Below are 11568 nucleotides of genomic sequence, written 5' to 3'. Positions count from 1 at the left end.
TTTAAGCCAAATGTCAGAGCATCTTGCTGATTCTGCATAGTGTCACAGACCCTCATTCATGGATCTTAAAAACAGCAATTTCTAATATTGTATTTGACTGGGTTCCATTATATGATTTTCTGTACATCAAATGGAGTGGCTGAGTCATAGAAATAAGGATAAATGACAAGAGAACTCACTCTTATTCCATCTACTGTTTATTGGTTAAAATATAATGATTATAATTACCAAGAAAAAATCTTCCTGTATATCACCCTTTTAAAGGCATCATTTACCTCCTTGTTTCGCAGGCTGTAGATCAGGAGGTTCAACATGGGGATCACAAGGGCATAAAACACAGAGGTAACCTTGTCTTGGTCCATCACGTAGCTAGAACTGGGTCTTAAATATATACATATCAGCGTCCCATAAAACATAGTGACAACTGTCAGGTGGGAGGCGCAAGTGGAAAAGGTTTTGCGTCTCCCCTTGGCAGAACAGATCCTAAGAATGGCCAGAAGGATGCACATGTAGGAGATTAGGACACCCAGGAAAGTAGTCATTCCAATTACAGTAGAGAAAGTGAAAAGTACAAGGTCAGTGACATGGGTGTCAGAACAGGACAGCTTCAGCATAGGGGGCACATCACAGAAGAAATGGTTGACAACATTGGAGCTGCAGAAGGACAGACTGAATATAAATAGAGTTTGCACAATTGAATTCACAGAGCCACATACATATGTACCAGCCACTAACAGGACACAGTGTCTCTTGGACATAATGGCTCTGTATAGCAGTGGATTACAGATAGCTTTGAAGCGGTCATACGCAATCACAGCCAGGAGGCAACATTCATTGGTCACAAAGAAACAGACGAAGAATAGTTGTGCCGCACACTCAATCAAAGGAATGGTTCTAGTCTCTGCTACAAAGGTCATTAGCATCCTGGGAGCTATGGCAGTGGAATATCCAATATCTACAATGGACATCTGGCTTAGGAAAAAGTACATGGGGGTATGAAGTCGGGTTTCAACCATGATTAACGCTATCATCCCAAGATTCCCCATCAGGCTGACCACATACATCACTAGGAACAACATAAAGAGGGGGATCTGTAGATCTGGATGATCTGTGAATCCTACGAAAATGAACTCGGTCACCATGGTGTGGTTTCTCTCTGCCATTTATTCCAGAAACGCTCTCCTCTGCTGCTGAAAAAAAAAATAAATATTAAAATTAATCACTGGCCAATAAAGTACTGAGTACAGATCCCTCATAATCCCTGTGATTGTTCCTGGGAAACAGTGTATAAACACAGGAAAGCTGAAATAAATCGAAGGACACTCCTAGGGAATGTTCTCTTTGTATTCCCCACATGCTTTCCATTACAGATAGGACATGTTCCAGCTACAGAAATATTGTGGACTCTGTGTTAGGGTGACCAGATGTCCCGATTTTATAGGGACAGTCCCAATTTTGGGGGCTTTTTCTTATATAGGCACTTATTACCCCCCACCCCCATCCCAATTTTTCACACTTCCCCTCTGGTCACCCTCCTCTGTTTTAATATGCATGAAACCATCCAGTGGGTCAAATCTTCTATAAAATAAGAGATATATAGATTGGGAGTGTTTAGTTTAGAAGGGAGGCAAATAATCTATCAATGTATGCAAGTAATCAATGCTATAGAGTTTATTCATGGTCTTTGATTTTCTCTTCCTAATCAAAATGACCTCAAAGGGCACAAGTGATGCTCAGTGCCCCTTTTATATAGGTGCCTAAATATAGATTCAGGACCTAATATGAGGCAGCCCCAGTGAAAAAGTTTGGTATCACTAAAGTGTCACTGTCCTATTGGAGTCAGTGTATGTTTTACAGACATTCTTTGTAACTACATGCATTATTTTTCCTCCCTGTTACAAATCCTCCTAGAGGTAATAACACTTGTAGGTGGTGTGGACTGTAACTGATTCTATGATTACTTTTGACTCAGATTCACAGAGCCTCGAAATGAGAAAATGCATCTCCTAGAGATAAATACTAAGTTAACCTGTGGAACTCCTTGCCAGAGGATGGTGTGAAGGCCAAGACTATAGCGAGGTTTAAAAAAGAACTAGATAAATTCATGAAAGATAGGTCCATCAACAGCTATTAGCCAGGATGGGCAGGGATGGTGTCCCTAGCCTCTGTTTGCCAGAAGCTGGGAATGGGCAACAGGGGATGGATCACTTGATGATTACCTGTTCTGTTCATTCCCTCTGAGGCACCTGGCATTGGCCACTGTCGGAAGCAGGATACTGGGCTAGATGGACCTTTAGTCTGACCCAGTATGGCTGTTATGTTTCTATGGAATTTCACTGCTACATGCACAAAGATGCTCAAAAGATCATAATAATGACATTTCTTACCAGTCATGGTGTAGGTGTACATGCAGTAAATTCCATTGTATTTGGTGGAGGAAGATATGGACTGGTTTGACTCCTCATTAACCAATTGACTTCAGCTGAACTATACATTCACACTTGTGTGACTGAGATCAGAATCTAGTCAGTGACATGGTAACACAACGTGAGATGTGTGCGGATGGGACCAAAGCACCTCATGTCCGATTGTAGTCTTTAGGATAGAAAGAAAATGAGTTGGAGATAATTTGTGAGTTTCCTTGTTACTGGAAAAACACAGGTCTCTGGATTCTGCATATTCCCTCTGTCTTTACACCTGTGCTAGACGAGTAAAAAGAAATGAAATTATTTTTAGTAAATATAGGGAACATAGGAATTTCCATACCAGATCAGACAAATGATGCATCTAATTGAGTATTGTCTATGCATTAGCAGTCTTTGTTGTGTGCTTCAGATAATGGGGCAAAGTCCTCACAGTAGGAAGTTATTCAATAACATGCCTATAGGGGTATTTTCACACTACATCCAGGCAATTAGTGGTTGCCTCGTGCTCTGAAGCATGAAGGTTTACATCCCTTGCAAATGTCTGTATCATACCTAATGTAACTGTTCTTAATATTTATACTATGAATCAACCCCTCTCCCCCACCCCCCGAAATAAAACATACAAAAAAACCTGCTCAAAAGACTTTATTAAGGTTGGAAAGTTCCGCAATTGAAAATTAGGAAATGCCAGATTTGTGGTTGCCCATGCAACCTTAATTCTGCCCTCGTGGGTGTTTGCATTATGATAGTCTTTAATTACATTATCACATGCTGTTTTTTCTTAGAACCACTGGATCCCTGCCTTGTTCAGGGTATAGAACAGACTAACTTTTGGGTGACTGAGTAGACAACCTAAATGATGTCTGATGTTCTGTTAATACAGATTTAACAGATGTTCTGTTAATATAGTTTTGCATATGTAATTTCCTGGGTTTTTAAAAAGGCAAAACTCAATTCTGTCACGACACCTCCATTCTGCATCCTCTTGGTTTGCACCTGTAACCACCTGCAGTGCAGTACAGACTTCTACCACTTGCGCTACATGCCTTTGCAAGAGCAGGCTGTTTTCCTATAGCTGACCGGGGAGATGTGTAGGATCTGTGGGGCGCCTGGCCCAGTATTCTGCCTCTCTCTTCCTCTGGGGAAGCTAGAGGAGAGCCTGCCCACATAAAATCCCCAGAGACGGGAATCAACCACTGGGCCACGTATGTAATGCAGAAGTGGCTCTCTCCTGCCCCAATCAACTCTGGTTGAGCAGGTCCAGAAGCAGTCACTATTCCAGGTGCAACATTGTCAACATCTGCTGCTTTTTTTGGTGGTAACACGGGCCCATCTGTTTAGAATACAGGTATTATACTGACAGGAAGCTCAAATTTTGCTCACAGCTGAAGCAAGAAAGGGGTGACAGTGGTTGTCAAAAGCTATAACTCGGCTAAACCTGAATAGAATTTCATGGGGAAAAAACAAAAAACAACAAAACCAAAAACGCTCTTCAAGTCTGAGGGCTTTCTCCCAACTGAATTTCAAAAACTTGCTGCAAACAATGGAGGTGTTTTAGCTTCTCGAAAACAAGACTGCAAGGAGCTGTGAGAATGGAAAGTGCTCGGTAACCTAACACGGGGAACACGACCAGCTCCCCCAGTAGTAAATGCTGGATTCTTTTTTTTATTATTAAATATAGAGCTGATAAAGGGGCTTGATCGTGTAACCTAAGCTCACACTTCATAGTTCATAGTTCTCTGTCCCCCTCCAGAGGCTGGACCACACAGAGCTAACACAAACAGACATTTTAAACCAGGTAGTTCATTTTTTTAGATCCCGAGGTCCTGGGCTTGATCCCCAGTGTCAATGACAGAACTGAGAGTACTGAGTTACAAGTGATATTAAGCTGAGACAGAAATATCATGTTCCTCCCCAGAACAGGCACACAACCAGGTGCGTGACAGAAAGTTTTCTGAGGACTCTGTGTCTGGTCCTCTTACCTGCTGGTGTGCATCAGCCTTGCCCTGCAGACTGTCAGGAGGAGATGTGCTATTGTAGACTGGAATCTTGAGTTGCCTTTAATTTATGCTGTACCCATTCTGTGTGTAAATAGAGAACTTCAGTTCTTCAAATGGTCACTCCAGCACCAGATCTGCTCTAGAATTTTTGAGCTAGCACCACAATTCATCATGCAAAAGAACACATTTGAGACTAAATAAATGAGATGGCAAAATAAGACATAAGAAAACAAGAGATTATATTTTATGGTTTTCTCTGTCTGCTATTTATCTTACACTATTTGGTTTTTCTGCAAATAGATACCATCAACACAAGCAATCCTGTAGCATCATGTACCTTTTTCCACTGTGTTTTATTCTGAAGTAGAAAAGCCAAAAATAAATATCAAGCAAAATATCTGAAAAGCTGATGACAGGGAATCTAATTTAACGTCTAAAAGATCGAGAGAATATTTATTCCTACTCTGTCAGAGCTGAGTGGATTAAGCCAACGTGTGGAGAAAGAGGTGTGTTATCACCGATCCCAGAAGAATGGTGTGTGGCTGACACAAGTGATTCTTATTTGGATCGGTGGCAACTAGGGACAAAATCCATGAAGCAGCATGAACCTCAGAAGAGATAGTTAAAATGTCTTATGTCTCCTGGAGGTTGGGGATAATAAATCACAGAGTCCAAAGTAGAACAGCTCCAACAGGGGAGACTGAGGGAGAACCACACCAGAATATCCCATACTTCAGCAGCTAGAGTGCCCACAGGAGAGGTGGTCAAATCTCTTCTCCTGTGAGGTGGAAGGGCCAAGCATCTCCATGCTCAGAAAGAAGTAGCCGTGTGCATACTCAGAGGCTGAAACAGGCACAAAGCAGCTCTTACTGCACAAATGTAGGTGCCAAGTGAGTTTAGGCACCTATAGGGTTTGGCCTCAGCTGAGTGGGGATTTCAGGAATAGCAATGGGGCCTGGTTCTGAATTGAGATGCCCAAAGTGGCAATTAGATTTAGGAGTACAGGTTTCATCTCTGCCATGTGCCAACACTTAGATCTAGCCTACAGCCGAAAGATTTGCAGGTCTTGCTATATCTGCTAGGGATGTGTTTGTCTACTGATATAATTATACTGGTATAAGCATCAGTGTTGATGATGTTATACCAATATGAAGGTGCCATATACTGGAATAGGTCCATACATTATAGGCCAGAGAGGACCATTGTAACCAGCTAGTCTATGGCCTGTGTTACAGAGGACATCAAAGGAAACTTTGAAAGTCTTGATTCAGGTGAACCCCCAATCTTTGCATCACCAGGCCCTTTAGCAGGGATCATGGACTAGCCATTGCACCCCAAAGCTCCCTATCACATTGCATGAGTGCTTTCTCCCTAGCATTAGCCTAGAATAAAACACCTTTACCCCATGGTGCTGCAACCGAGGCTATGCTACAGGGTAGCGCTGAGTGAAATTCAGCATTTCCATGCCATAGGAAAAACTGACTTTTCAACATGTGTCTGCATCCCAAATCAAGGCAAAAAAGTTAAAATATTAACATTTTGAACACAATGGAAATTCTGAAAAATGTCCTTTTGGAAATGTCAAAATGTTTTGTTTGAAATTTTTGATGAACATGAAACACTTGGACATTCCAAAATTGAAATGTTTCATGTCGGGGTATTGACCTGACTTAAAAGGCTGCTGCCTGCCTCAGATTGAAATGTATTTATCTGGAAAATTTCAGCTTGGTTTGCCATTTCTGAGACTGAAGCTAGGGGGGAAAAAAGACATTGTTTTGCCCACATTATATATATAGCTGATGCCTTTTCCTCTGAGAAGCTCTGGTGCCCCCCAGCTCTGCAGCAGTGACTTGAAATTTGATAGGGTGGTGCCTTATGCAATTCCCATGAAAATCAGCCCAAATATGACTATTTGAAAAACGGCTGTTCACACAGGATCAATGAAGATTTGCGAGAGCTTCCCAGTTTAATCCCCTCAAGATCCCCTCTGCCCTGGGCAGGCAACAGCCCAGGGATTCTGGGGGCTGAGCAGGGTTTTCCCAACAATTCCAGATCTGGGCTGTTGCAGGATCTCACATTAGGCACCCAAAATTAGTGGCAAGTTTTGATCTTAACGTCTCTGTGCTTGAGTTCCCTACCTCACAGGGGTATCTGAAAATAAATTCAGACACTCTAGTGATGAACATCATAGAAAAACACACAAGCAAATTATAAATTCTGTCTTCAGAGCAGGGTTAGAATAGTTTAAACAAGACCTGGTATAGCAGATCCCTCTTGGTGTCTGCTGGGCTGACAAGTCACTCAGAAACCCTGAAGTTCAGTAACCACTGGTGTCATTTACTTACAGGTTCTGTTCCCACCACCTTTTTGCAATACACAGCTTGGGTTCTTATGTCTACACCTAGGAGCACTGCACTATCTCTACTACCTCTCCCTTAGCCTCCCCCACTTTTGGCTTCTTTCCTCCCAGCCTTTTCTATAGCCCCAGGCTAACTGGGTGGGTAACTGTCTCCCATTCACCAATTAGGTGCAGGTTTTTCTAGCCAGCTCCAATTTGCTTCCCTCAATGGGAGCTGGCGTGACAGGGGGCTGAGTGACCAGCTCTTGCCCCGCCCCTGTCACACCTGGGCCCACACATTGAGTGATGAGGCTAAAACAAAATCCTGAACAGTTGCTCACAAAGTGGGCCCTGTCCATTCTCTGCACTCAAACTGGCTGGGAGCTTTTTAATAAAATGGATTTTCCACCAAAAATATGGATTTGCCAAATCAAAATGTTTTAGTTGGAATGTCTCAGTTTTGATTAAACATTTCTCAGGTTCAGGGTGGAATTTCTGGTTAAACTCCAGAGCCATAGAGAGAGCGACCCCAAAATACCAAATCCCAGCTATCAGGGCACTCACCTGGGATGTGGGAGACCCCTATTCAAGTCCCTTCTCTGCCTAATTAAGAGCAGGGAAATAGATTTATATTGCCAATATCACAGGTGAGTGCCCTAATGTCTGCCCTATTTTCTATTCTATGGTGCATCTCAGTCTCTCAATCTCTCCTGTTGGAGCTGTTCCACTTTGTATGAATAATAAAGGATTCATTGGGACAGAGAGAGAGAAAGTCTATCTCGATAGCCCAGTGGTTGTAAGCCTGATCTGGGACGTGAGACCCAGGTCCAAGTGCCTGATTTGGAACGGGGTCTTGAATCTGAGTCTCCCTCATGTGCCAGTATGAACCACATGGGGGAACAAAACAAACAAAAAAATAGAAGCCAAGCAGCTGACTCTAATGATCTACTCCTTCTGGTGGCTGTTGTGAGTAGAAGGAGTCTGGGGACTATATAAGCCAGACCTAACTCAGTCCAGAAGAGTTAGGAGTAGAGGCAATGCCTAAGTAGACTGATGGAGTGCTAAGGAGGGGAAAATAAAACAGCTCTCAAAAGGGGAAGAAGGAGTTGTGATCACCTGAGGGGGGAATATTGAGTTTGGGGAGTGTTGGGCATGGCCTCAGGACCAGCGTCCACAAGAAAGTGTGGGTTTGCCTAGAGGGAAGAGCGCTATGGGGAATGGTGCTACAGATGATGGACACAGCATCATAGAAGATTGGGGTTGGAAGAGACCTCAGGAGATCAGCGAGTCCATCCCCCCTGCTTGAACCCCAACTAAATCATCCCAGCCAGGGCTTTGTCAAGCCAGGCCGTAAAACCCTCTAAGGATGGGGATTCCACCACCCCCTGAGGTAACCCATTCCTGTGCTTCACCACCCTCCTAGTGAAATAATGTTTCCTAATATCCAACCTAGACCTCCCCCACTGCAACTTGAGACCATTGACCCTTGTTCTGTCATCTGTTACTACTGAAAACAACCAAGGTCCATCCTCTTTGGACTTGGATGATGACAAACTGATGCACCCCTTTCTATAAATGTTACTACATTCTCCCCAGCATCCTTTCTCCCCCAACCTTTTCTGTGGTGGTCAAGTCATCCTGACCCACCAGGCAATTGCTTGGTGGCATTTTGAGTGGTGGTATCTGGGGCTTAGTTGGAGGGCTAAGTCACATTAGTGACGGTCAGCTGGTCTCCCTGGAGCTGTTGAAAATCCACCAGTTCATCCCTTATCCTAGATGAGTACCGTAACCACTGGGCTACTGGCTTCGTGGGTTGGGCTTCTCTATCTCTCATTTTCTGTGAAGTTTTTCCAGAAGACCAGGTTTCATCCCAATATAGAATGGGAAAATATTTTGAAATCTTGAAAATGTTCAGGGGATGGGAAATCCTTTTCCTACCCATGTCTACTCTGTACCCACTGCCATAAGGATTGAGGAATACCCAAGCTGAAATCACACCTTGGAATGGTGCATAGATAGACCCAATCAGAAAAAAACCCAATTTTTAGAACCTGTTACGGTCCTTATGTTAGCTATCACTTATGGTCACCTAAATGTATTATTGCCCTTTGATGCCAGTGACTCTATAAAGTTGAGCAGATCTTTCCATTTAAGATCTAGCCTTCAGGAAGAAAAAAGACATTCAGTGACATGAATGTCTCTACAGGTACATACTATCCCTGCAACACCTTTCTGCTGGGGATTCACAGCGTTGGACACAGATCCTTTGTAGGACCCTTTCTCTGAATTTCAGTGGTGCCAAGTGACATTGACTCCCACTGACATTGTTGGAAGCCGGAAGAGAAATGCTTTGTATGGTGGACTGCAGCTTTTCCACAAATTTTGCTTTATTTGTGCTGCTATCTTTCATCAGCATATGTGAATTTTTCAGTTTCAGCACAGGGGCTAATTTGTTAAGGAATGCCAGAGTTGCACTGGATTTCCCAGCCTGGCGGTTGAGAATGAAGTAGTACTTAGTTGTGGATTCTTTCAAAGATGATAATAGAGTGTACTCCCTTTCAGTGATGTTTTCAGCAAATATGAACAGAGCTGAGGAGACCTCTGTTAAAAAGCTAAACTGCAGCCAGTGCGATTCAATGTCTCCACGTAGATTTGTAACTGCCACAGGTTCTGAGAAAAGATCCAAATTCTTCCTCCCACCAGGGAAAAACCAGGAAATTTCTATCAACCCATCTGCGATTTCACGAGGGACGTTCCCAGATGACAAATCCTGATGGATAAAGAAATCATGGTGCTGCTGGGAGGGGCTGAGAACCTCATTGAGGAGTTTGGACTTGGAGAAGCTGCAGCTCCCCATCCGCACAAAGGAAATGGTTGGCATTGCTGTGAGCACCAGGCTCTCCTCTCTGAACCCTCTGCTGTCTGCCAGGGAGTGCGGCCTCCACTTCCTCACAATGTCCCTCATGGCCCACAGCATTAGGGTGCACTTGGGGGTGTCGAGAGAAGGTAACAGCAGAGGGAGGGCAAACTGGCACATGGACATTTTGGACAGGATCTCCTGCTGTAGGAAGCTGTCTGAACAAAGCAGAACGGCACAGAGAAGATCAAGTGGATTCACAGAGACTTTAGTGTCAGAGTCACTAAAAAAGAAAATTTGTTCATCGATACCTTGTTCCTCCTCATCCACCCTGGTTCCTTGATCATGAGGTGCCCCACCACTAAAGCTTGTGCTTCTGGCTGTCACATTCAAAGCCATGACCTTCCTCAGGAAATGCCATGGTAAATCTCTTAATTTTCGAGGAGTCCAGTCCTTTAAACTTCCTGAGTTGATTTCCAGGACATAATTCATCCTGAGCTTTCTGCTTTCATACTTCTGTAATTTTAACTTGGAAAGAACTTCTCTGAATGCTTTTCTTCTCTCTGTAGAAAAGTGTTAAAATATGAACATAAATTTCAGAGCCGAAAATAGAGGGCTGAATTATCTTATTTGCAAAGGCCACTTGTGCTACCTAGGTGGTGGGAAATGGCCTGAGAGAACCTGTGTAGAATTCCTCCTGAGTAGGAGAACTCTCAACTTGTGGCAAGTTGGCAGAAGTGGCTCCCAGCCCCCCAAATCCCTAGCACAGGGAGACATAAGTGGTGTTGTGGAGTGGAGGAGTACTATATCTGATCCTCCCCTGGCATGATGTTTGTTACAGACCTTGCATTAGTGGCATGAACTAGTGTAGGCCCCAGGCTGCTCTAATTTCCACAGGTTCTGGGATGTTGAGGATCAGGGAGATGTAACCGGCTCCCTGCCCTGACCACTCCTCACTACCTCTGAGTTGCAGTGGGATGCAGTGGAGAAGCAGGGTCATTGTGATTTTTGTGATATTGTTTGGCAATTGTTGATTGTGACACTAGGGTAGTGATGCAAAGCTGTAATTAGAGGATGGCAATACATAGAAGTGACAGATACATCAAGGAACTACACTTCTCATGCGCTTCAATAATTATTTAGATTGCTCTGTATTCTTAGTTTTCCCTCTGTTAGTATGTTGCTGTTAACAGTCAATGATGGACATTAGTGATTTTTTTAATCTTGCCCATGTTCCCAACCTTTCTTCATTCCTCTCCCATAAAAATGATTTATAGGGACATATAGACAACTGCAGCCTCACCTGAGGACAAATCCACGTCTTCCATGATACAATGTGCTCTCTTCTTTGGAGAGTCGGGGGTCATAATACCACTCACAAATCAGGCCTTCTCACAGCTCACTGCTATTTGCAGCTGTCTTTGTGCCTTCTAGTCTGATAATATGTACAGTGCGTTACTAACATATCTATCCTGTCTAAAGATTTATACAGTACCCCTCACAGTGGTATCTGAGGACTCCTGCATCTGCTACATCATTAATCCTGGGGTTTTAAATGGAGATGTTCTAAACTACTAAGGAATAAGGCTTAGTGTTTTTGTATGGATTATATTAGCTAAAATATTCAAAGCCATCATAAATCTAATAGTATTGTTAACTAATGAGATGCAATACTAATGACACATGCACATGGAAAATTATATGAGAACTGCCTTTGGGAAGGTCTTTTTCCTTTTGTTCTGGGTCTTGCTGAATAGCAACTTCTTGCTCCCGAATGAAAGAATCTAGGAAGAAATCCAAAGGAAAATATATTATCACCATTTAATTACTAAATCTCTATATTTACTGAGTAGCAGAAAAAAACACTGCTGAATGTCCTGAGTGCAGAGGTTGTCAGTGTATCAAGGACCATCAGGCAAGAAATAAACAATTTCATCAACACTCTAC

The 11568-nt window shown here is 43.1% G+C and overlaps 2 protein-coding genes across 3 annotated transcripts; both read right to left on the bottom strand.

The window, feature by feature from the left end:
* Positions 1 to 201: 201 nt before the first annotated feature.
* On the bottom strand, positions 202 to 4547 carry LOC135977549 (olfactory receptor 5AR1-like). 2 transcript variants are annotated; one of them, XM_065578812.1, is made up of 3 exons: positions 4409 to 4547; positions 2388 to 2702; positions 202 to 1190 (listed from the first exon to the last, which is right to left on the bottom strand). In XM_065578812.1, exon 3 carries the CDS (start codon positions 1161 to 1163, stop codon positions 225 to 227), a length of 939 nt encoding a protein of 312 aa, XP_065434884.1. In that variant the 5' UTR covers positions 1164 to 1190; positions 2388 to 2702; positions 4409 to 4547; the 3' UTR covers positions 202 to 224. The 2 variants fall into 2 exon arrangements, with proteins under 2 accessions (XP_065434884.1, XP_065434885.1); XM_065578813.1 differs by having other exon boundaries at positions 202 to 1187.
* A 4417-nt stretch (positions 4548 to 8964) lies between these two features.
* Positions 8965 to 11396, bottom strand: LOC135977548 (up-regulator of cell proliferation-like). The gene is made up of 2 exons (XM_065578811.1): positions 10925 to 11396; positions 8965 to 10184 (listed from the first exon to the last, which is right to left on the bottom strand). The coding sequence occupies exons 1-2, from the start codon at positions 10986 to 10988 to the stop codon at positions 8965 to 8967; spliced, it is 1284 nt and encodes a 427-aa protein (XP_065434883.1). The 5' UTR covers positions 10989 to 11396.
* Positions 11397 to 11568: the final 172 nt, after the last annotated feature.

This window comes from Chrysemys picta, unplaced genomic scaffold (assembly GCF_011386835.1).
Source record: "Chrysemys picta bellii isolate R12L10 unplaced genomic scaffold, ASM1138683v2 scaf3, whole genome shotgun sequence".
NCBI lineage: Eukaryota > Metazoa > Chordata > Testudines > Emydidae > Chrysemys > Chrysemys picta.
Note: the sequence above shows the minus strand (reverse complement) of the source record. Positions and strands in the feature narration are given on the sequence as shown.

Coding starts and splice junctions, on each gene's coding strand:
- LOC135977548 (XM_065578811.1), bottom strand. CDS start 10,988: ATGACCCCCGACTCTCCAAAGAAGAGAGCACATTGTATCATGGAAGAC. Junction 10,185..10,924: donor AGACGTGGATTTGTCCTCAG/GTGAGGCTGCAG, acceptor ACTTTTCTACAG/AGAGAAGAAAAGCATTCAGA.
- LOC135977549 (XM_065578812.1), bottom strand. CDS start 1,163: ATGGCAGAGAGAAACCACACCATGGTGACCGAGTTCATTTTCGTAGGA.